Source organism: Enhydra lutris, unplaced genomic scaffold, assembly GCF_002288905.1.
Source record: "Enhydra lutris kenyoni isolate GAN:26980312 unplaced genomic scaffold, ASM228890v2 scaffoldscaffold27, whole genome shotgun sequence".
Taxonomy (NCBI): domain Eukaryota; kingdom Metazoa; phylum Chordata; class Mammalia; order Carnivora; family Mustelidae; genus Enhydra; species Enhydra lutris.
Window position 1 is genome coordinate 10,658,460 of NW_019154111.1, and position 25,284 is coordinate 10,683,743.

The 25,284-nt window shown below is 53.6% G+C and overlaps 1 protein-coding gene across 5 annotated transcripts in view; it reads left to right on the forward strand.

Moving 5' to 3' along the window:
* Positions 1-25,284, forward strand: part of LOC111151968 (plexin A4) — a 352,303-nt gene that overhangs the window by 264,624 nt on the left and 62,395 nt on the right. For 4 of the 5 annotated variants that reach the window (XM_022510220.1, XM_022510218.1, XM_022510219.1 and 1 more), the window contains 6 exons: positions 344-497; positions 1,786-1,885; positions 4,285-4,399; positions 15,195-15,395; positions 21,878-21,974; positions 22,391-22,581. In XM_022510220.1, the coding sequence (XP_022365928.1) occupies positions 344-497; positions 1,786-1,885; positions 4,285-4,399; positions 15,195-15,395; positions 21,878-21,974; positions 22,391-22,581 (858 nt within the window). Of the gene's footprint in view, positions 1-343; positions 515-1,785; positions 1,886-4,284; positions 4,400-15,194; positions 15,396-21,877; positions 21,975-22,390; positions 22,582-25,284 lie in introns of all 5 variants that reach the window. The other variant, XM_022510216.1, reaches the window with a different exon arrangement.

Here is a 25,284-nt window from a genome sequence, read left to right on the forward strand (position 1 = left end):
TTTTTCCAAAACTGCGGACAATCAAGAGAAGCTTAACCACAAGACCTCAGTCCTGCCAGCCTTTCTTTCTACAGACTCATCCTCTAAGCACTCCTGTTTCCTGGGGCCAAATCTGTTCATATGTAATGAAGGTTCCTCTGTGTCTGTCCCTTTGCACCCCACCACCTTGTCTCTATGTCTTGTGAACAACTGGCTCTCTTCTTCTCTATGTTAATATCGCCTCCTGTTTTCCCTCTTTCTCTCTGATCTCTCTTGCTCTCCCTCTTTCTTCCTTTTCTCCACATCCTCCCTTTCCCCACTTCACTCTCTTCCCCTCTCTCTCCCCTTGCCCCGCTGTTCACAGCTGGTCCTAGAGACATACAATGTCCCGGAGCTGTCAGCTGGTGTCAACTGCACCTTTGAGGACCTGTCAGAGACGGACGGGCTGGTGGTGGGCAATCAGATCCAGTGCTACTCCCCAGCAGCCAAGGAGGTACCCCGGATAATCACCGAGAATGGTGAGTGGTCCCCAGAGGCAAAGCTGGGTGGCATGTCCTTCCCCCCGCCCTGATGAGAACTTGGGACAGGCATGGGGGCATCTCCCCACAGGCAGGGGAGAGCCAGGAGAGGGGTGCATCGGTGGGTATGATACGGAAGAAGGGGATGGAGTGTCTTTTCACTGCTCTTACAAATGGCTGTTGAAAGCAGGTGAGCTTCCTGGAGGCAGTGTCATCCTAGGTGAGGAGAAGCTACAAAGAGAGTGCAGAGAGGGCAAGGCCAGGACAGCATCAGAATGTGCCGGCTGGGTTCAGAGATGGTCCTGGAGCCTGAGGGGGCAGGCATGGAGGGGCCGTGGGGGAGGGGAAGCTGGTCAGGAGCAGGGGTGGGGGTGCCAGGGCCCATCTGGCTCCTTACCCTGCCTGCACGGCTGGGTCTCTGATCTCGGGCCATTGCCTGCCATCCCCACCCTGCCGTGCCTTCCCAGAGCTGCAAGTTCATGGCCAGCTGCACTGGGAGGAACGGGGGTGGAAAGAGGCCCAACACTGGTGAGGGACAGGCCCAGCCTGGGCAGATTGATTCCATGTTGGCGCTCCCATTTGGGCTTGTCACATTTGTTCCGAGCTGATTGATTAATGAGACTCTCGGGGAAGGCACAGAACAAGCCTGGAAGTGGGGGCCTGGGGTCAGGGCTGTGAATTAAACATAGGCTCCAGCTCCTCCCTGGTGCCAGCTGAGGACTGGGGGGACAGCCGCCAGGATGGAGCCCTGAGCCCCCACCCAGAGGTGGGGATGTCAACCCAGAGTGTCTCCTTACCGAGATGAGGAATGACCTTAGGCGTGCGCCACACACACATTTACACAGGACCTTGTGCGTGGCCTGCAGCAGTGTTACAAAGAGCCTACACATTCTTCCTGGTACCTAATCAGTGTGTGTGTGTGCGTGCATGTGTGTACATGTGTGTGGGTGTGGGTGTGGGTGTGGGTGTGGGTGTGTAATTCTGGGAGTCTGGCCTGGACACCCTGCATGGGAGCCTGTCACAGTGGGCAGACAGGAGAGAAGCTGCTGAGCATGGGAGGGGTGGGTGCCAGCAACACAGCGTGCACAGAGGAATGGACCAGAAGTGCCCTCTGCAGATGCTCTGAGGGCTGTCCTGGGATGGGACCCAGCTGAATCAAGAGTCCTGCCAGGGCTGAGAGCACCCCTGGGGTGGCAGGCTCCCCCTTCCCAGGATGCATCACTCTCAGGGGGACCCTCACACAGAGTCTTGGGCTCCCATTGAACTTGTGGTTGACTCCACCCCACAGGGGACCACCATGTCGTCCAGCTACAGCTCAAGTCGAAGGAGACGGGCATGACCTTTGCCAGCACTAGCTTTGTCTTCTACAATTGCAGCGTCCACAATTCGTAAGTGGCCCCCAACCTCACTCAGCTAGCTCCCTGTTCCCGGGGGTCAAGGTTCATCCAGAGATGGAAGGTGCCAGCACTTTTGGCAAGGAGTGGCCATCTAGAGGCCCTGTAGGGAGAAGGGGACAAGAAAGGCCCCTCCTCTGGTACCCACAGGGTTAAGGGGAAGAGGCAGGAATGAGCAGAGTAAGAACCACTGGTGTAGGACCTCCGAATCCATAGCCCACACATCTTCACTGGCATCAATCTGTCTAACCCGATATGGTTCCCACCATCTGCAGAGGAAGATGGTGCCCCTCACCTGAAGAACAGAGGAGCCAGCACCCTGGGTGACAAGAGGGGTCTAAGGAGGGAGAGGAGCCCCCACGGGTGTCCAGGCCAAGCACCAAAGGGTCAGACCTCCCCAGTCCCCTGTGGGCTAGCTCAGTACTCGGACTACAGAGGATCAGATTGGGGCCCAAAGACACATGCTGGCGGACTCCAGCTGCAGCCCGGGCCCTGTCTGAAGCATCCACTACCCAAGGGAAGGCAGGGGGACCAGAGTCTTGGACTCTGGAGTCAGACCAGATGGAAACTTAACCATTCATGTCCCCGTGTCCTCTGCCCATGGGGGAAATTGTAGTCCTCCTTCCAAGAATGTCACCCAAATATTTCACCACTGACATGGCTGGGGCCCTTCCGGGCATAGCCCCAGTTGGCTGGTCACTGCCCCTGGTCACTGCCTGTGCTCATCAGCCCCGCTTGGTATACAAGACAGCTGTGAGGACTAGAAGAGCCACCACAAGCACAGCATTTAGAGCCACTGTCTGGGCATGGCTCATGTTTTTGCTGTTATTATATGATTATCTCCTCTCTAAAATGATGGAGTTGGACCAGACTGAGAAGGTACGAGCCAGAGAAACCTTTCTCCAACCAAAATTAGGTGTGGAAGCCCGATATACAAAACAGATGGAAGGAGGAGCTACTCTGGTTGAGGGTTGGGAAGGCCTGGGTCCGCGCTGCCCTGAAACCCCACACATCTATCTCCTTGTCTCCAACAAAACTCATGGAACCCCCAGAGTTCGGAACATCACTGGAAAACCAGAGGACCTGATCTCATAAAGCCCTGCTTGTTTTAAATGCTATTCTGTTTTCCTCTCCCTATAGAACAAGCTAGTTAACATAACCAAAGACACTTCTGGGCTCTAGGCTGGTGGAATGTTAGTCTACCTATCTGGTTATGGCAGGTGTGAGTCCAGCGCTTGGCTATCTCTGGGGCTCCAAGGAAGAGGTAATCAGGCCTTCCGGCCAAAAACAAGTTGCATCAACGCCAGAATTCTCTTCCTGATTCTTGCCACGAAGCTGCCCATGGCTTTACCACTTGGTGGCCTCTTCCCTTGCTCCCCTTTTGTCCCTCTAGGAAAGCAGAATAGACAGATAAAATCATGTGTGAGGTTTCCAGGCAGTCCAGAAAATAATTTTAAGCATCTACCAGATATAAGAAGTGTCATTAGACAAGAAGGAGAAGTAGGACTCAGAGACCCAAGCTGTGCTTCCAGAAGTCATGGCCATGTGGACTAGTGGATGAACTGGGCAGTGAGTAAGTAAAATATGATACAGCAAGAACAGGATGGTCCCAGAGACATAAACAGAGTGGTTAACGGGATAATGGCCCGGGGTGACCAACTCTCCATTGGTCAAAGAAGGAAGAAGAGATGGGCTGGTGAGGGAAGGGGAAGTGGTACCCCAGGGAGAAAGACAGCGTGGGGAGAGCACAGCCTGTTCCCAGCTGAAGCAGCAAACACATGTGGAGACAGTGGGCCTGGACATCATGAAGGGCTCAGCCTGCAGGGCAAGGCATTTGGGTTTTACCCTCTGGAAGATGAGAACCATGCTGGGTTTTAAGCAGGAAGAAGATCTTATAATGTTACCTTTGTTTCTTGAGGGTGGAGTGTAGAAGCAGGATTGCTGGCTGTGAGGGGACCCACTGCACTGGGAGAGCAGCCTGGAACCTTCCTCTGCTAGGGCGGGTCCATGTGGGTCCTTGACAGTGAGATCCATGAGTCAATTGGAATTCAACCTCAATTTCTTTCTCAGCACTAAATGTGTGGGCCCCTCTACTCTAGACCTCATTGTCCCCTAGTTCAATACAAGAAGGCACCATCCTGTGGAGATGGAGTGTGGTGGATTAGGCCATTGGGGATCAACGTTTTCACCTACCTCAGTGAGGGGGAGAAGGCCACAGAATCTGGGCATCCTGAGAACTTGAAGCTGAAAGGGACAGATTTGTATCAGATCTGCTCTTCCTGAGTGTTGGAAGGTGGTTTAAAAAATATTTAGCTAGACCCAGGTGTCTTAGTCCCTCTGCTTTGGGTTCACCAAGGCTCTGTAATTTGTGCCTGTTCCTCCTCTGTGCACAGGTGCCTGTCCTGCGTTGAGAGCCCGTACCGATGCCACTGGTGCAAATACCGGCACGTCTGTACCCATGACCCCAAGACTTGTTCCTTCCAGGAAGGCCGAGTCAAGCTGCCTGAGGTAGGTCCAGGCACCGAGCATGGTGAGTGCTTCTTGCCGTGAATATGGGGCACAAGAGGCAGGCCTGCCCTTAAGAAGAGAAAACAAAGGTAAATCCTACAGGACTCACTTCTGCCCCAAGCCTGACTCTAAGGTACCGCCACATGGAAGCAGTAAAGATGCAAAGTCCTGCTCTGGGGCCAGTGGGCTCTGTCTGGGTCAGTCCTGGAGGGTGAGCTATAGGCAAAGGTACATTCTAGGTCACTCTAGCCATGAAGACCCTCCACATGCCAGGTGAGTTCTGGAACAATTCCAGAGAGATGGGCCGGTGTGTGTGTGTGTGTGTGTGTGTGTGTGATAGAAATAATTACAAGTACACAGCAAGACTATGAATAGACTCCTTGGCTGTCTCTCAGAGCATATCTGAGATCAAACTGGACAAGTGGAGTAACAGGGCAAGAGAAATAAGAAAGAAAGAAAGAAAAGAAAGAAAGAAAGAAAGAAAGAAAGAAAGAAAGAAAGAAAGAAAAGTCAACTTATCAACCAGAGTGGTGGTTCTCCTCATGTGGTTCCCAGATCAGTGGCATCAGCATCACCTGTGAACTTGTTGGAAACTCAAAGTTAACCATCCCACCCCAGACCAACTGGATGAGAAACTCAGGCTGGGCTTGGTAGTTGGCGGTTCTATAGCAGGGTCCCATTTGGGAATCACTAGAGTTGGCTAATGGCTAAGAAGCTGTGTTGTTATTCTCGCCTAATCTTAACTCTTATCCTTTCTTTGGTTGTTGTCCTTTTGTTTTGTTTTGTTTTGAGAGAAAGAAGGAGTGGGTGCATGGGAGGAGAGATAGGGGGAGGGAGAGAGAGAATCTCAAGCAGACTCCCCGCTGAGTGCAGAGTCCAACAAGGGGCTGGATCTCATCACCCTGAGGTCATGACCTGAGCTGAAACCAAGAGTCGGATGCTTAACGGACTGAGCCTCCCGCCCCCCACCCCCCCCGTCCCCCACCCCTGGGTGCACCTATTCTTATCTTTAAACACTATTCATCATCATCATAGAAATACTCTATGCCTCTGTTGCTGCCTTAGGATGTGAATTTCTGGGCCAGGACCTCAAAGATAATGGGTTTAAAAATACTTTGGAAAAGTCTGCTGTTGTTAGCCATTATGGTGCTTGCGTGACTCCATCCATTAGGCCAGTAGGACTGAACAGAGTGGTTGCTCTAGAAAGTGGTTATTTAAAATAGAAAGATACACACACACACACACACACACACACACACACACACACACAGTGTTGGTTAGACCCCACTGACTGTGGGAGCAGAGCTGCCAGCCTGGCCCACACTCTCTCCATCAACACTGGACCAAGACAGTTTCCAGCATCTTCACCCCCTTCCCCAGCCTTGGGTGTACCTTCCAGCCCCTTCCCATACCCAGCCAGGTGCCATGACTGTGTGGCAAACCCCATAGCTATGACAGTTGAGCGTGGTCCTGGTGCAGGAAGCATGAAAGCTGTTTGGGGGGCAGGAGGGGAACGGTGAGAACAGAGAGGCCCATCACAGTGCCCTTGTCCCCTTCTCCCTGACTTCTACTCCTGTGGGAACCCTGGCTTTGGCCAAACCTTTAATGGCAGGAGGGAAGCTATCTTGTGTCTGAGGCTGAAAGGGAAGGGGGTTGTACTTCCCACTACCAACACCTGCTGCGTGGGGCTCTGTCAGCCCACAGGGACAGTGACTGAGCTGTGCCTGGCAATGAGGAAATCCAACCTCTATGTCCCACCTTCCTGGGTTCTGATGGCTGAGCAGGAGGTCTACAGGAAGAGGGTGGACAGGGCAATTGATTTTCGAGGTAAAGGCAAGGAGTGGTGAGGTGCTCACAGGGAGAGGATGGTCCTACTGAGGGCAGCACATGAGGAGGAAAGCAGAAAGAAACAAGAGAGAAACAAAGAGAAGGAAGAAGAGGCTGTGGAAGTCTCCAGACGTAAAGCCCTCTCCCTCTAGGATAAGGTCTGTTAATGGCTGGAAATGGCTGTTCTTGATCACAAGCGAAAAAAGAGATACAGACTTAGATGATCCCTTTATGGGGAGGAGGAAAGAGATTACATGTTGGCTTTAAAAAGGAATGTGAAGCTAATTGTGTACCAATCCTGTTCCTCTTTAAGATGAATTGGATCTCAAGCTAGTAGGACAGACGTGGGTTTGACAGCAAAAGGCACACCACTGGCATGAAGACCCTGAAAAAAATGCTGTCCAGTCCCCTTAACCCTGAGCCTTTATCTTGAGGCATGTGGTCAGGAGAGGAAGGTCTGCTTCACCTCCCCCACTGGACCAGGGGCCGAGGGCCCAGGAAGAAACATCTTACCTCATTCGGGAACCTGCAAGTTACTTGCTGGAGGCAGAAACAAAGAGGTTTTCAGCCTCTCTCCAGCTTTCCAGACTGGTGTGTCTGGCACAGGTTTCATGTGTGGAGAGGACCAAGGATGAGCCAGATGAAAGCAGAAACAATTGAGCCATCTGATGGATTTCAAAGGCCCCTAATCATTTAATTACCTTGAAGGAGGTTTTCAAATTTCTGCTTTTTCTTTCTTGTTTGCTCCTCTTGTCCCAAGTTTCTTTCTTTTAAATACATAAAGAAGATTGCATCTGCCGCTCAGACAGAGGAAAAAAGAGCCAGGAGAGAATAAAACAAAAGCCTACCATGTTTCCCAGGGCACTTCAGGGATCCCTGTAGGAGGACGATGTCTTGGAGGGCCCATGTTGCCAGCCAGGCACAGCGCCCCACCTACAAAGGTTGCCGGACCCCTCCAAGGGTCTGATGTCTGGGCTCCCAGGAAGGAGGCCTAGAGGAACATGGCCCATGGGAGGCGGCGATGAGCTGACCTACCACGGCCACTCTTAGACACTGCCCATTTCACCTGAGTTGTGTTATGGTGAGCCGGGCAGGCCATTAGAGCGAGAGGCTCCCAGGGAACTTGGAATGCCATGCCTCCCTCATCATCACTGAATGGAAGTCACTTTTGCTCTTCTTTTTCCTGGATGTTTATTTAGTCTAAGAAAGGGAAGCTCTGAGGCTGTGTTTCTGGTCCATGTCTGGAGGCTGCTTTCTTCCCACCTCAATCCTGGGCCCATTTTGAGTATAATACAGAGAAGAATCCAGAGCTGACCACTTCACGATGGTCATGGTTGTGGCATCTTCCTGGGGAATGCACCAAAGGGGAAAGAAGTAATAAATATTTGTGGGCTCTTGACTGGTCCAGCCATTTGGGGTCATGGAAGGAGGCCATTGTGCTCAGAGCTTGAGAAGAAAGCCCCTGGCTGCTAATGGAATTAAGGTGACTATTTTTTTATGTCGTTATTTTGTTCTCTATATTTTTGTTTCTGGGAAGAGAGAGTAGCAGGAATAAGGCATAACCAAAGAAAAGCAGACATTTGAAAGGTGATTTTATAGAAGCCCCCAGACACAAGGGTTCCCTCCTTCTGCCAGGGGAAGAGTTTGGTAGTCAAAGCTTCCCCTACGGGTCACATTTCATCCTTCATTACCCAGTTCCTGAGCTTCTCCCATACACAGGGCATTGCAAGAGCTTCCAAGGTGCATAAGACATCTGTAGTCTGCATTTAGAGTTGGGTGAAATGGAACCGTTGGTCTCCATGATCTCTAAAGTTCTCTAATTGTAAGTGGAAGGAAGCTGGAAAGCACCGAGGAGCGGTCCATGCCCAAGAAGTGGTCTTGGAGGATGAGTGCTCAGGTCCAGGTGGTGGTCTCCTGTCCCATCTACCAGGGTGACTGCTGCTTGGCCTCAGGGTAGGAGGCTCCCCTGGACATCTGGGCCCTGACCCATCCCCATAGGGAAAAAGGGGGAGTCAGGCCCAGAGATTCTTCTGGAAGTCCCCAGGCTTTCATTGCCTTTCAACATCTGAGTGCGGGGACACAGAGAATGTCCTTTTGTCAGTCAAGAGGGAGACTGCCAGGGGGCTCTGCATCGCCCCAGCACCATCTTGTATCCCCAGGAAGGCTTTCATCCCTGTGTCTTCCCATTTCAACACTGGCTTTGTTGACTGTCGCCAGCAATGTTGAATTACCTCTTCCCGCCCCCCACCCCGAACAAAGAGTGCATTCAGGTGAAGTTATTGGTCTGGAACAGAGCACTGGTCGATCATTGTTGTAATTATATTAATGACAAGTATTCTAGCATAATTACAATTCTTAGAAATAGAATGCCCAATAAACATACGGTGTTTGTAGTAACTATATTCCAGTTACAAGGAATGATTTTGTTTCCACTAATGACGGCATCGCAATCACAAGGCTGGGTCTTTAAATCAGCTGCCAGATCCTGGGTACCACAGAGAAACGAGAGAGGAAGGTGAGGAAGGCCGATGTGGGGTGAGTCTTCTGCTCTCGGCCCAGGTCTCCCAGAGTCAGGAGATACTCCTTCTTTCCAATGGAATAGTCTTTCCTGGGGACAGCTGTTAACAGGGACACATCCCCACCTCTACCAGGTGGGAAGGGGCTCTGGTCCCTGAATGGCTTTGGAATCCCCAGGCTCCATGGCAGGAGCCCCCTTCAGGCCCGCACACATAATAACGGTGATCCACAAGGAAGAAAGGTGAACTTCCATGGAAAAGAAAATCCACTGACAAGAATTTATCCTCCATAGACGATTTTGTTGTTATCTCTCATCTAAACTGAAAAGCAAAGTCAGCTGCTGAAGCTGTTCCCTGGGCATCAGACCAGATGGGCTTTGCTATGAAGGCCCATGGTGCACGGGCTTGGAGAGAAAGCTCCTACAGGCCCGCTCTGCTAGAAGTTCAAACAGCATCTCCTCCAGGGAGCAGGCAGAAGCAAAATGAATTCTACCTGATTTCCAAAACAGTGCTGGAAAGGTTCTTCCCATATTCCCTCCCACCCCCACACCCCAGACATGCATCTGTACACAACATGGGAATCATAACGTCTGCCAGCTCCCATGGTCAGTCTTGTCCAAGAACAAAGAGCCGGCAGGGTGAGCAGGGTCCAAGCCCCTGGACTGAGACAGGGCAACCCAAAGTCATTTACCCCCAACGGGACTCTGGAGGGAAATCGGGTCAACTACCTTGTCAGTGATCTGGCAAGAAGAGCCCTTCCTGGGGCCTGACCCAGGGGAACAAAACCACCCTCACCATGCCCTTCACCCTCCTTTGAGAAAACAAAGCCAAACGTAGCCAAAGAACTTGCTTCCAACCCGCGCGCCACCCCCCACTCCAGGTCTCCATTTCCGGACTGCTGTGTCTCCAGACAATTGCACTTTCCATCAATCTCGTCTGCCCCCCCCCTTGAGGTTATGGGTATTTCCTTTCTGTATTATTACGTTGCTCTCTCCATAAACCAGCCCATTGTAGATCACACTAATGGCATTATAAACTTGGGGAACAGCAAGAAAATATATGGCGCGTTAGATTTTTGTATTGGGCGCCACAGGTCTGAGAAGGTGAGTGTAAATTTAGGAGGGAGGGTTGGTTAGGGCTAGGGCTGGCTTCTTTGGAATTGATGGGGGCCGAGGTGACATTCGTAGCTAGAGCTGTGCCCTGCAAATCATTTATTCCTTCGCTGCCCCTAAGTGCCGCCCCTGCCCCGCGTTCCCCTAGAGCTTCACAGTTCCCTAGTCTTGCTGTAACAACCGGAGAGTTAGGGCCCTCATCATATACACACACCAGGGGCTGTAAATCCACAGACCTCCCGCCCCCTTCCCCAGGCAGCACCAGCCCTAAGGGCAGTGTTTTCTCTCTCAGCTCAGCAGCACGCTTTGTGTCCTTGTTCAATTATTTAAATACGCATTAAAACCTCTGTATAAAGCCGCCACTGGCATGCTGGACACGGCGGATGCAAAGGCCTCTTTTTGCTTTCATACTTTGGCATGATGTTCCCACTCCCTGGAATTAGCAGTGCTCTCTTTACTGCTGCGTGCATTTCATGGAAAACCAAAAACATGCGGGGGCTGGGCAGTTGACCAGGGGCCCCCCCGCAGTCAGCGCCTGAAAGCCAGGACGTTCAAGATTTCCTCGCACCGCAAACCACTGCCACTCTCAACCCGCACTTCTTACGACTGCAGAGTGTTGCCACAGGCAGAACAGGCTCCAAAGGAATCTGGCTCGGAATGTATGCATTTGTGTCCACGTAATCTTGTTAAATGCAGGTGCTTTCCACCTCCGAGAGCTGGCCCTATCACGTGATAGCTCAGAGAACTCTCTTCCTTGAAAAAGAGAAGAGTGTTGTGTCTTTGAGGAATTCTGTATGGGGACCTCGAGCATCATCTGGGGACAAAAGTCAGGAAGATGATCAGGTGAAAATATTTTATTCATCATTGTGGGAACTGAATGAGGTAATTGGTGTCCTTGGTTCCTTTGTCATGAATGTGGGGGCAGTTAGACGTATTGGGCTGTGAAACAAAATAGCAAACAGGAAAGCACGTGGAAGGTGATGGAGAGGGTAGATTGCTCAGTGGATGGAATCCACGAACCCCTTGTGCTAGAATCATGAGAGCACCACTCACTGCCTAAGACTGTACCAGGTAGCCATGGGCCAGTGACTAAAATATTAAAATACTTCCCTACCGGGAGATAAATGGCCCCTTCCAGAAGGTCCCTTCACCAACCAGCCCCCTCCAGTGTTTGTGCAGCTGATCCGTGTTTGAATGTCATACCCAGAGCTAGATCAGCTCTAGAGATGGGAAAACTGAGCTTTAGAAAGCCTTTACAGAAAGGCTGTATAATGGTGTGTCCCAGGCCATCTATTGGGTTAATAATAGATCTAGGACCATAGAACTCACTGAATCCAAACCAGCCTCTTCATTCTGTGGCCGAGGAGACCCAGAATGTCTGGGGGACTTGCCGGAAGCCACATGGTTGGCCGGCAGAGGTCCCATCTCAGAGCACAGAGCACATGCTGCTGTAGGCTGTCACCTTCCAGAAGAGGGACTGTTGTTAGAAGAGCAGTGGACAGACACGGGGCCTCTGTCCCTGTTCCCTTCTTTCTGGGACATTTGGAGCTGTTGAAGTCATCAGGCTCTTAAGCCTAGAAGGGGGAAAAGCTGGACTGTGGGAGCTGATGGGGTATTGGTGGAAAAGCACACGGAGGCGGGAGTGGGGGAGATGGGTCCTTCGGCAGTGATATAGGAACAGGGAGTAGATGGGGGAACAGGTGCAGCCTGAACTGGGCAGCGGGAGACAAGGAGAAGCAAACATTTGTTGAATGCTTGTTCCCTCTGTATCAGATGTTTATAGGTGGTAGTTCATGGGACCTACCTCTGCACCCCTCCACCACACACACCAAAAGCTCTTTGGAGGAGGAGTTTTTAATCCCCACTTAGAATGAAGCCAAGCAATGATTAGAGCGCTTTAAGGCTCTGAAAGGAGCAGGAGGAAGACAGGCTTGCGTTCCGTTTCGAGACTCCCCAGCTAGTTTAGCGAAGGACTCTCAAAGGTGATTGTCTGAGCCCCAGGCCTTGGTGGAGGTGCTTGGAAGTGAGGTCTTGGGACCCAACTCAGAGAGAACAGTGGTTTCTCTGCCACTTCCCACGAGCCTCGGCCCTAGAGGTGGTTTTACACCTGGAATCTCGAGGCGAGGCAGGTCAGGATCTGAGAAGCGGGGTGGAAGGAAGGGACAGTGTGGTGGCGACCGTCCCTTCATGCCTTGCTGCCTAGAGAAAAATTGCCATTTTACATTTCAATTAGGAGGGACACTGGGGTCAACCATCAGTGCCACCAGAGGAAAATGGGCCCGGCCCAGCTGTGGGCCTCTCCAATTATTATTAATGAACTTTCTCTCAGACCTGCCAACCTTTTTATATGCAAACTAGGCCTTTATGGGGCCACTGGCAATCAGGACTCATTAAAGAATGCGCGCCAAGCCTCAGTGAGAATCTTATGGGGGAAGAGAGGCTTATGGGTCTGCCCACGTCCTGGACTAGGAGAAGCCCAGCCCCAGGCAACGTCCCAGTTCCACAGGAGGGTGTAGTGGGACCTCCGGGAGATCCTTCCAGACCCACCACTTCCTCGTGAGGGGGTCCTGGTCTACCAGTAGGAACTTGCCTCTTTCATTAAGGGGAGGTGAGAGAGTGGGTTGGCAGTTACCTTCTTTGGCTGCCCACACATCTGCTGACGCTGAGCCATGTTTCCACTCCCTGCCTCAATTTCTCCTTTGCAAAGTGGGGTGGATCCGTTAGGTTGGTCCAGAGGACTCCCAGATTCCAGACATCTCCTGAGCATTGTTCATGGATGGGAATAACATTTTGCTGTAGGCAGTGGGAGCCAGCCATGCATGACTTCTCTTCCTTCAAATACAACCGTAGACCCAGCTCCGTGACAGTGCCGATGTGGATGGAGCAGGAGGGGAGGGCAGGCTTGGGAATGCTTGAGGCAGAGGAGAGCTGCCCCAGGGCCTCAGGAAAAGGAGAAAGTGCAGTCAGGACCCTCGGGCTTGAAACTCCCTGCTTTTCGTAGAACTTCTCTCTTGATTCTCCAACATCACACGTCCTGCCCGTCGTCTTATTCACTAAATCGTTCTTGTCTTCTCTGGGTCCTGCATTCTCATCTTGCTGGGGCCGGTGCTGGGGGTGAGGGGGGTGGGAGGTTGCTGAGGTGGGGGCACAGGATGGAGCTGTTAAGACTCTCTGCATGTGGCAACCCGAGACCACATGCCCAGTTCATTGCTCCCCTCCTTCTCCCCTCCTGCTGCTCCTCTGTGTTTTCATTGATTTTTTATTGTGGAAGAACACACACATGAAACCTACCATCTTCACCAGTTTTAAGCACCGTTCGCTGGCATTAAGCACATTCACACTGTTGCGCAACCATCGCCACTATCCGTCCTCCAGATCATTGTCATCGTCCCCAACCAAAACCCTGTCCCCGTTAAACACTGACTCCCCAGAAATCACCATTCTGTCTCTATAAATTTGATTATTCTAGGTGCTTCATATGAGTGGAATCTTGTGATCTGTTGTCCTATTGTGACTGGCTTATTTCACTTAGTATGATGTTTTCAAGATTCAGACACACTAACTTGCGTGAAGATTACCCTCCCTTTAAGACAGAATCATATTCTGTTGTCAGTATATATCACGTGTTGCTTATCCATACGTCCGCTGATGGATGCTTGGGTGGCTCCCACCTTTGGCTGTGGTGAGTAATGTTGCTATGAACAGGAGTGAACAAGGATCTGTTCTAGTCTCTGCTTTCAGTTCTTTGGGGGACATATCCAGAAGTGAGAGGCAGCTGGGTCTGCCAGGCCTCTGCTAGCTGCTTTGCAGAATAAATGTACGGGCACCCGGAAGGAGGGAAAGGGTTCGTTGAGTGGGCCTGGGACATCTGCTCCCCTGTAGTAAGGCTGCAGGGTAATCAGGAAGGGCAGAGGTGAGACCACCCCAAATCTTGGAACCAGGACTGGGAAGAGCTGAATGGGTCCTTGGATCCCATCTGATTGATGGATAAGGAAGTTGAGTCTCCAAGTAGGGGTGTGATGTGCTCAGGGTTCCATAAATTGTCAGAAGCGTGGCAGGCACTAGAAGGCGGGTCGTCTCCCTCCCCACTTTTAACAACAGAAGGGGCTCCTGTTTGTTTGCAGACCCAGGAGGGACAGCTGCCAGCTGCCTGAGTGCCTGAGACCCTCCTCGGTCCAGCGTTTGCCCACAGCTCCTTTCTGCCTTGCTGTGCTGGGGAGGAGGGCTGGGGTTATAGGCCAGCAGCCCCTGCCCAGAGCTGCATCCTTAGAAGGCTGTGTGCACCCTGCTTTTGATGGCCAGCCTGCCCAGAAGCCATCTGGTTCAGCATGACCCAAACAGTGCCATAACGGGAGTCATCTGCGGGATGCTGGGACTTGCCTGACATGATGGGGGTGGGGAGGTCCAGGCCCTGCTTGTGTCTGCAGAAGGCCTCACTCCTGCCCATGCCCATCAGGCCTGGCATTACTGACTCTTCTCCACCCAGGTCCTCAGAATCCAGCTACGTGTCAGCCCCCACCTCCAGACAGAGGGCAGAGCACCCACACTCTGTATTTGACCTCATTTTTCCCCACAGCCCTCCCTGGACATAGCTGACGACCTCAGGAGAAAAGGGCCCAGTCATTTTCTCCATCCCCCAAGGTTCTCTGGGCCCCACTCCAGCCTGAAGGATGTGTGCTCATTTGCTAGCATCCAAGAGGTGCCCCATGTGCGTCTGCTCTGAGGGGCATTTCCTCAGGGTCAGGAGCTGCAGAGTGCAGTCAGAAGCTTCTGGATTTTAAAAGGTCTCTGGAGCTCATTCCCAAACATTCCCAACTGCCAAACTCAGCCATGCATGGAAGACCATCCTGGGCCCTCCTGCTGTGGTCAAGACCCACCTTCCAGAGCTGGGGCTCAGGGCTCACTGCAGAGCTGCTCTGGTGCGTGTCTCAGTCCCAACTCTTGGCAGCCTAGGACTGAAGCACAGGGGTCATCATCCCAAAGTGGGGCATGGGACACCTAGCAGCAGAGTCTGTCTCTGCTAGCGTGGCAGGGGCGCTGGGAGTGTCAGAGTCTGGAGGGTGTAATAGTGTCAGAGTCTGAAAGGCATTAAAATGGAATCCAAAGAGGACAGGGGACAACCTCAGTGAGAAGTGGCCCCCCAGACAGTGACAGTGGGATCTGGGATTTCTTGGACCAGTTCCCTCTCATATAGAGGCCAGGGATGGGCAGCAGTGTCTAGAACCTTCTGTGGGTGTTTCCGAGGGAAGGCAGAGCAGGGCAGACATCTGGGCTGTGTGTGGAGAAGCTCCTGCGCCTTCCGCTTCCCGCTCCCCAGCCCGAGCTGTGCTCTCTCTCCAGGACTGCCCCCAGCTGCTGCGAGTGGACAAGCTCCTGGTGCCGGTGGAGGTGATCAAGCCCATCACTCTGAAGGCCAAGAACCTCCCACAGCCGCAGTCCGGGCAGCGCGGGTACGAATGCATTCTCAACATCCAGGGCGTGGAGCAGAGGGTGCCCGCCCTGCGCTTCAACAGCTCCAGCGTGCAGTGCCAGAACACCTCCGTGAGTGCCCCGCCCCGCCCCCTCCCGGGCTTCCTGAGCCCCCGCCTCTGCGAGCGGCCCCGCCCACCTCCCCCCCCCTTCCTTGTTCCTCTCCAGAGCCAGGTCTGCTCAGCTCGGCAGGGTTTCTCCAAACACCCACAGAACAGTCCAGCCCCTGTGCAACTGCTCCCTCCAACCCTGCTCGCCCCAGCAGAGTGCTCTGGGCTCTGAAGTCACCAAATGTCGGCAGTGGCTTGGGAACAAGCCCCGGGGCTGCTGAGCACTGTTTGTGGGCAGAGGTATTTACAGGGCATCCTAGGCTCTCGTACATCCTCCTTCCTGAGACACGCTCTGGAGTCCCTGGGCCCCTGCCCTCCCACCAGGGCTGACCGCTGTGCCTCCTTCGACACTGCAAAGGCCCACCGCTGCCTTTAGACCTACACAGAGGCCATCCCCCAGCACAGAGGCTCCGGAGACCAACTAGACACCTGCAAAGGGAGCAGAGGAACAGGAGGGAACTAGCCAGAAGGGTGCTGCTCAGATCAGCACAGACCTGCCCAGTGTTTAGAGAATCCACAACAGGTCCGTGCCCCACCAACGACGGGCCAGCAACCTCCGGCTGTCGCCTGACTCCTGGGTACCATGCAGTGTGCCCCACTAAGGTCTCCCAGCTAGCTGAGGGGCCGGGCTGGATTCAGGGTCTCCTCCTATGTCCCTCTGCCTCCCATTCACCCTTCCCGTTGGGAACTGCTGGGGACTCGTATATGGTGACTGTATTTGGGGATGTGATGTATACCCAGGAGAGTACTGGACAAAGCAGTTCATGGGCGCACCTCATTCTCCCTGCAGGAAAAAGTCTAGGAGTAAATGGAGCTCAGAGAGGCACACATGCTTGCCCACGGTCACTCAGCATTGCAGGGACCGAACTAACAATTGATGGCCCAGCCTTAGGAACCCCAGATGTGTCTCCACAGCTCCCACATGCACATCTTTCCCCTGTCCTGGCAGCCAGGCCGTTTGGCCGATTTCTGCAGCATTCCAGATTAAACCTGCAAGCAAAAGGGATATTAAACACCTCCTGTTTCCTCGTAAATCCTGAGGCCAACCAGACCAGCCCCAAGGGTTTGGCTCAAGTGCTTCTTTCCCCAATAAGTGAGTTTGTGTGGGAAGAAAAAGCCAGAGCCCCGCATGTGAGTCAGTGGAGGGCAGATAGGGATTTAGGCCACAGAGGAAAGTCTGTTTTGTCAGAGACGCTGCCCCAGGGAATCTGGTCCCGGAGGTGTCAGGAGGGAGGATAGAGTTGTGGCCTCTGATGATTGAGCCCCTGTTTCCCGAGAAAATACAAGACTGGGCCTCGCGGGCCCCGGGCTTCATCAGGCTCAGCTGAATAGATGAGGTTCTCCCCATATTGCCGCCTGAGTTCATCCTATAAACTTCTCATCAGAACTCAGTGCCTTGGGACCCATTGTCCACAGCACTCCGAGTGAAGCCCGACTCGTGAATGAACCCACTCGGGGTCACATTGTCCTGACTGTGGGGGCAGTGTTGGAGCCTCCTGTAGACAAAGGCACAAAATGGAGCCCTGACAGGTGGATGGGTCCCCTTGTCCAGGGTACCCTGTGGGGGTACCTGTGCCAGCATCTGAGGCCCCCCACCCACCAGGGGCTTGTTCACAGGACCTAAGGTCGCTGCTCCCAAAGCAGCTTGGCCTTTTTAATTTCAATACCCTTGTGAGGAAGGTGATGGGCAAGTTTTTTCTGTATCATTTTAAGGTCTTAGAAATGGAGGCAACAAGGGGTGTGCCCCACAAAGGGTAGATTCCAGGAAAGGTCACCTCTAACTCCCAGGACCCCCTGGAATCATGCAGTCCAGAAGGGCTCAGGTCTGACTTTTCCCAGAAGCCTCTCTTTGCAGGGATCCCAGTGGAAATGCTGGTCTGGGCCAGGATGCCACTCGCCGCCCAGGGACTTCCTTAAAACACTTCAAGGTCATAGGCAGGGCCAAGCCTCCTTTCCCATAATTATGGAGGACAACATAGTATCAGGGCAGGAAGAGATCCGAGAGAGTGTCTATACTTGATTCTGTGACAGAGGGGATCTCTGCAGCCCAGAGAGGGCAATGTGACCAGCCCCAGGTCACAAAGCAAGGAAGCAGCCAACTCAGAACTTGAATCCAGCTTCATAACATACACACACCCCCACCCCCATCAAAGGTTGGGCAAGAAATAGCAACTGAGCTCTTTTTATACCCAGCCTGAGTGCCATCCCTGGGAACAAGGCCTGATGTGCCTCAGAGAGGACTGTGGGAGGAGTCCTGTTGTTTCACTTCCTCCGTTCTTGAGCTTTCTGGAATTGGTCAGTGGGATGGCGGAATCCAATAGAAACCCTGGGTTTGTAATAGTAGAAGAAGGTGGGTGACAAAGAGGTCTCAGAGGAGAGCAGAGAAGGAAAAGAGTCCTCAGAAAACTCCTCGTGGGTGTGACCCCAGACTGGGTGGACAGGCAGGTCACCTCCAGACCACATTTCAGGGACAGGCTCAGGGCCATGGCCCTAGCCCTGGGGGAGGGGCCGTGGAAGGAAAACAGGGCAGCTCACAGGCAGCAGTCAGAGGGAGAAGCAACTGTGGGGCTTCTTGGCTTCCTTTAGACCAAGGCTCCAGGGAAATGACAAGTGCTACTAATAATAGTGCCCAGGACCCGCCCCCCCAGTCACTGGCAATCAGGAGAGCACGTCAGCCGCAGGGGGCAGCCAGTTCTAGGCCCGGCTCCCACCAGCCCACAGTAGCCTCCCATCTTCTCCTGGTGTCCCAATTTACCTCCTGCAAAACAAGGATGAAGAGACCAGTGGGGAGGTTACTTGCCCCCACCCCCACTACTCTGCTTTCCTGGAACACGGCTGGCAGTGGGTCTGCTAAGCCCTCCAGGGTCCTGGAGAGGGGCACGAAGCATACACATGTTTCTTTTTTCCATTGTTCAGATCTGTCCTCCCGAATGGTAGCATTTTTCAACACAATATCTCAGAGCTCAGAATAGGGAACAGTTTGAGGAAAGAACATCCGAATTATATAGGTCTTGTCTTTGCTTTCCAAGGTAGAGGTTCACGCTTTCCCAAGGTAATGAGCAACGTCACCCCCGAGCTGGGCCGTGGCGTACCAGACCTTGATTGAGACACTTAACCTCCTGGCCCCGAAGAGCCTGAAACACTCTCTCCTCAGCTCTGGGTTTTGTGCAGATTAACTGCCCCCTGATTACAGAGAGCTCTGTCAATGCTAAGTGCAGCAGAGGTGGGAGTCCTGGGGGATGGGAGCCAGTGGGCCAGGCTCCCCAGCTGTCGGCCGGCCCCCTCCCCCTGCAGAACGCATGTCCTGGGGAGAGAGCCTCCAGGAATGAGAGTGACCTCCCTAGAGACGGTGGGGGTGGTGGGGAGAACCCAGGGTTAATGACTTCTATAATATTTCATAGTCAGGATCCCTGGAATGGGCAATAAAATGATAAAGCCATGCCTGGCATATTCTGAGCCTTGATGTCTTTGATTTTCCATTTTCCTCAAAAAGTGAAGGCATGTAAACACACACATGCACTCCAGAACACATAAGCATTCTCATATGCACACGTCTCCATATGTACGAGGGTCTGGTGTGTAAACACTCCATAAGTGTCTGCTATTATTACTTCACATAAACATAAACACAGGAAACACAAACATATTTTTGGACAGCATCCCCAAATGTATACGCATAGACATAAAACACAGTAATATTGGAGCACTCAGGCTATGTGACAGGGGCTGTGCTCAGAGCAATGACGGTTACCTCCCACCCTCCAAAGAGTCCCGTTACGCATGCACTGTTTCTAATCCCACCTGACATATGGGGAAACTAAGACTTACATCATCAGCTCACATGCCCACAGGGGTCCCTGCAGAATCTCTCTGCAGCCGTGCGTGTGTGCACATGCCTGTGCACACATGTCGGAACACACAGATCATATAGATTTGAGCTCTTAGCTCTTCTCAGGCCAGCTGCATGTGAACTCATTTGTGTACCCAGACACACGCATGCACACATATGCACAATTTCTTGCCTTGCTCTCTGGGGGATTTCAGGGTCTTCCTGAAAGAGGCCTGTAGGATGTATTGGTTTTTGACTGATGGGCCGCTGGTCACCACCTGCTGCTTCCACAGACCTGACCACATCCCAGCCTGAGAAGCAGGAGCCAGGCACGGGTCCTGACGTACCCCCTACCCACACCCCACTCCGGCATCCCTCCTAGAGTAGAGGCCAGAAGAGCCTGCAGCCAGCCTTTCTTGCATCTCCCCTGGGGCTTTGAAGGAGGGAGATGGGAAGGAGAGGAAGTGGAACTTGGCTAGAAGAGGGGATGGGAGGGAAATCTGGAAAGGTGTTCTCTCCCTCTCCCCTTCTCTACCTCCTCTCCCCCACCCATCTCTTACTCCTGCACACCCCTTGTGCACACCCATTCTGCAGAGAGTAGGGATTCTTTAGCTCTGTGCAACACCAGAGTCGCTAGAGTGGTTTGTTTGAGATGCATCCCCATCTCCCAGTCCAGCAGGTCTAGGGGGAGGCCCTGGGATCTGCATGGAGGCCTCCTAAATGATTCTCACGGATGGGGCCCACACACCCCTCTGAGGACCACCAGTCCAGAGAGGACGAGGTTTTGCGAGAAAGCTCAGGACGCCTTAGAGTGACCTAGTCTGACCCAGAAGCAAGAACAAAATCTCTGGGGAGCTGATTACTGCTCTACGTGGCTAAAGGTTTATGAATCACCAGCTGAGTTAAGCGTTCATCAAAGGCCCCACTGCTGTTTCTGTAGGGCTGGGAGCTTTGCTTTATTCTATGGCTTGAGCCCAGACCTTGGTCCTGGCCCAGGTGTCATGGGTCACAAGAGAGAGTCTATGAGAGGGTGCATGGTACAGTGCAAACCACCATCACAGTGGGGGAAACCCTGAACATGGCTCCCTGGCCTAGGCACGTGTCTCCAGGGAGTTAAGGAGAGATCTGGTAGTGTTTGGGTAGATGAAGAAGGCTGGATGTGATTACACTGATGTTGTGTGTAAGGACAGCCTCATGGCATCGTCCCGTTGAAGCATGTGCTGTAACTCAGGAATTAGGGCAATTTCCCTGGGGATTCCAAGCATCCCCTCTAGAAACCTCTATGAATAGGATCCAGGGGGAGAGGCAGTGGGACAGGCCCCGAGAACCTCCCCTAGGCTGTGCAATCCTGGGGTGCTGTAGCTGCCCTTCATCTTAGTGAGGCACTAGCAGTGGGCCAGCCCTGAGGAGGAGACGTCTGTTGCCTCCATAATATCCCTCACACCCCCCAATGCCCAGCCCCTCCAAAGTTCAACTAAGTTAAGAGTCTTTGGCTCTGCAAACACCACTTCGCACCAGGTCTCCTGGACTGAACCCCTCTAGCAAATTGTGAGCCCTCAGCCCCTCCTTGACGGAAAACCTGTCTCCTTCCCATTCTTCCATGCACCCCCTGTGGAGGGCAGAATCTGGTGGAATAATGAGAAAATCACCAGGTAGGAATTGGAAATGCTGCCATGGGCATGTTGAGAGTTCCTGCCACCTACCCTCCTTCTCTGGAGGTTGAGAAGTGTCTGCTATCAGAGGGCAGACATTGGTGGGCTGGCACCTCCCCCTCAACCCTCTCTCCCCTCTGCCCACCTCCCCCTGGCCCCCCAACTCAGTCCCAAGGCAGAGACCCAGCCAGGTGGGGCACTGACTCTGAGGAGAGCAAAGCAAGGATGCAGGGCCCAGCTCGGACCCTGTGCAGGCATAGAGGCAGCTCCTCTATGGGCAGCCACAGAGCTGGGGCCTGGCCTCTTCCAGCCAGCCAGCGCCTTTGGAGTCTCAACCCAGATTCCCAGGTTTGGCACCCAGGGCGTCCATGGGATTTCCCTTCTCACCTGTAAGCCCTACCCAGCTCCCCTCTCTCCTCCCCTCCATCAGCTCAGCCCCTGAGTGCAGCCCCTTCGTTTCTAGTACCTGTACCCATGGCCCCCGATTGGGAGTGGATCTGCCCTCTCCAGGTCTTTGATAAAGCACCCACCCCCTGTGAACTTAACCTAGAAATTAAAGTTCCCCAAATGAATCAAGGGCCTGGTGGGGGCCTAATGGCGGGGACCCCTGGGCAATGAGGGAGGACACAGGGAAATCCCAGCTGGTGGGAGCCAGCCTCCATGGATGGGAAACAAGTAGCTTGCTCTCATCTGCTTAGGGAATCCACTTTCCCAACGGGTATCCCATCCAGGCCCGCCCCTCCCCTCTCTTAGGATCCCGCGCCCACCCCATCCCCCCCTGCCCAGCACTCCACAAGCCACACCACCCCACGTGTGCGCCCGCACATGCGCTGGACACACACACACAGTTCAGCAGGTCCTTACCCCAGAGCGCCCCTGGGGGCCCTGGCTGAAGAGCCGGCTCTCCCTAGAAATCTCTGTGACCCAAGCTTGTTTTCGTTCCTACCCCCAACCTGGCGGCAGTATTCCTATGAAGGGATGGAGATCAACAACCTGCCGGTGGAGCTGACGGTCGTGTGGAACGGGCACTTCAACATTGACAACCCAGCTCAGAACAGAGGTGAGTGACGAAGGGGGCCCCGGCAGGGAGGCAGGGCGGGCGGAAGGAGCGGCTCTGCGTTCGAGGGCACCTGCGATTCCATCCCTCCCTCCGGCTCTGAGCCTGCCCTCCTCGCCTCTCCCCTGCTCCCAGACCTCCCAGGTCTGGACCCACCCGTGGGCAGTGGCTCTGGGAGGGGCCGAGCAAGCAGGACCCGCAGAAAGAGCCCTGCTGATTCTGGAGGGAGCCTCACTTCCCAGTCCAGTTTCGAGGTCGTGCCCCAAAGTTCTCCTGTGGTCTTCTCTGGGTCATAATGGCTGAAGGAACCAGGCTGTTTGTGGCTCACCCTCTGAGGCCTGGATAGCACTCCTGTCCACGGTCCCAGCCCCTTCGGCTCCTGCTCTCACCCCAAAGTACCTCTTGCCCTTCGCCCGCAGTTCACCTCTATAAGTGTGGAGCCATGCGGGAGAGCTGTGGGCTGTGCCTCAAGGCGGACCCGGACTTCCAGTGTGGCTGGTGCCAGAGCCAGGGCCAGTGTACCCTGCGGCAGCACTGCCCCGTGCATGAGAGCCAGTGGCTGGAGCTGTCGGGCGCCAACAGCAGGTGCACCAACCCACGCATCACAGAGGTAAGCCAGGGTCCTCCGCCACTCTGGGTGGCCAAGCCAGGCCCTGCCATGGCCCTGGGGCCCTGCCAGCCAGGCATCACCATGGTGACAGCCACCACAGAGATAACCAGGGCTGGCTGGCAACATCCTTGTTTTCCAACCCAGCTTCCCCAGAAGCTATGGGCTTGGTCCCGTGGTTGCTTCCCTTATCAAGGAAGGTGGAAAACAGAGAGGGGCTCAAATGTCCTGTTGGAGTCTCTATGTGAGCTGTGTCAGACATGACTCTAAGTCCTGGCCACGGTGCCTTTGTCTCAAAGAGTCTGGGGGATGAGGCAGACAACCTCACCAAGCAGTCAGTCACGAGCAGAGGCTGTGTGGAGCCTTAGGGCGCAAAGCCCAGCCCTCCAGAGGTGGACCTGGTGGAAACGGTGAGACCCCCAGACTCATTCAAGGCAAAACCTAAGCGGGTAGATGGCAGAAATGGATTTGCAGCGCTGGTCAGGAGGGCCCAGGGGACACAAGCCATGGAGAAAAGACCAGGGAGGAGCAGGGCAGAGCTAAACATGCAGAGAACAGGGCTGGGATCCCCGTTCTGCCAGCTAGTTGCTGGGTTTCCCAGGGCTAATTCATCACTACCGTCATGCCTCAGCTTTGTTCTCTGTGCAGTGGGTCTAAAGTTCCATTTCACAGGGGAATTACAAGGACCGGATAAGAGAATCATGCAGAATGCTGGCTCCATGCCCAGCTCCTGGGGATCTCACAACCTCCTCGTCCATCTTCAACATTGGTAAAGCCGTTTGCGTCCACGTCTAGGCCAAGAGGATTGCTGCTCCTCGGGTTTATTTAGGTCACCTGGTGTCTTCACCTCCCCACTCCCCACTTTCAGCAGAGCGACCCCCTCAGGCACCCCAACCATGCTCCCCTGGTAAAACAAGAGGTATGCAGGTGTCAACAGAGGGACCCTCTGTGTCCACAATGCTGATTTTAATAACAAAGCAGAGAGGAACAGAGACAAAAAGAGGGAAGGGAGCTCAGTCTCTTCTCCATACATAGTAAGGAGAGACGGGTGTGTGACTTTGGCAAAGTTTCACAAACACACACCTATCCTGTCTTCTAACAGGGCAGCTACAAGAAGAGGCAAATATGGGTGTGGGGCTTCAGTCTGCAGAATATTTTCCCATCCCTTACTTCGTCTGTCCGCACGGGGCAGCCCTGCCATATGGTTCCTAGGGCTGTCACCATGCCGTACCACAGACCAAGTGGTTTCAGTGACAGAAATTCCCCATCTCTCAGTTCTGGAGGCTGGGAGTTGAGACCCAGGTGTGGGCAGGGCCAGCCCTTCCGAGGGCTGTGCAGAGGACCTGATCTGGCCTCTATCTTGGCCAGCAGCACGACATCTTCTCCCTGAGTCCCTTCTCCTCATCTTTCCCCATGTCTCTGTCCAAATTCCCTCTTTATATGAGGATGCCAGTCCCCTTGGATCAGGACCCACCATAATGACCTCATGTTAACTAGATGATCTCTGTAAAGTCCCTTTCTCCAAATAAGGCCATGTTTGGAAGTACTGAGCATTAGGGCTCCCTCATAGGAATTTGGGGAGGATGGAATTCAAGCTAGAATGCCCGCCAAACCCCGGGTGAGCAACCTCCTTTCCCCATACAGAGGGCCATGCCCAGAGATGCTAATGTCCTTTCCCCAAAGCCTAAATCAAAGGGGCTCTGATTCCCAGGTCTCTGGATTGCCTGACTAGAGCTCTCCTTCACCACAGGGGCAAGGCACCCATAGATCTACACCCTCAGCCCTCTGCTCACAGATTATGCACACATAGCAGGGATATGTCCACACAGGCAGGGAGCTTGATCTATGTGAGCGCACAGCCTCCTCCAGCAAGGCCGCCCCTTGTCCATGACCCTCTGTATGTGCCCCCTACTCTAGCCCCTTCACCCTCCACACCCCTGGTTTTCCAGACATGGGGAGTTTCCCTCAGCCTCCTGCCTGGGGAGGAATCTCAACAGTAATTCTCAAATTGGGGCAAAAGACATGCATTGAACCTCCAGAAGTATCTGGGAAAGGAGGGCCTTGGGTGTGCCCCAGTCCCCCTCCTTCCCAGCCACCCCCACCCGCAGAGCCCTTAACATGAACCATCCCCAGGGGCTGCCACGCGTGACTGGTAATGGTGTGTCTGCCGAAAACAGTGGGACTTGCTGCTTCTTGGCCTGACACTGAGAAAATCACAGGGAGGAGATGGCAAATTAACTCTCCCTGCGACAGAGTCTATTTACTGGCACACTGGCATTGGCCCTCCGGGGAGCCTGCGGAACCAAGGACTGAGTCTGAGATAAAACTTCTTTTTCAGGACAACAATCCAGGGCTAGAATATCACACACTCACTGTTGCTGGGGCCGGTGGGGCTTTGAGGACTGGCTGGGCAGGCATTTGGGAAGGACATGCGCTCTTCCTCCCAGTCCTCCCTCCATCTGCCCACCTCCCTCACATAGAAATGGGCCCATGTGTCCAAGGGACCTGTCTCTCCACTGCCACGGGAACACACCTGTGAAAACCCTCACACTCATGTGCACACTCGCCCACAAACATGCATGGGTGAGAAGGAGGAAGTGTCTTAACTTGTAGGTGAACAACCTTCCCCAGCAAAGCTGTCCCTCCAGCCTGGCTTCTTTTACTCCCCCCTCCCACCCTTCTCTGGGGTGCACCCCCGCCACCCAG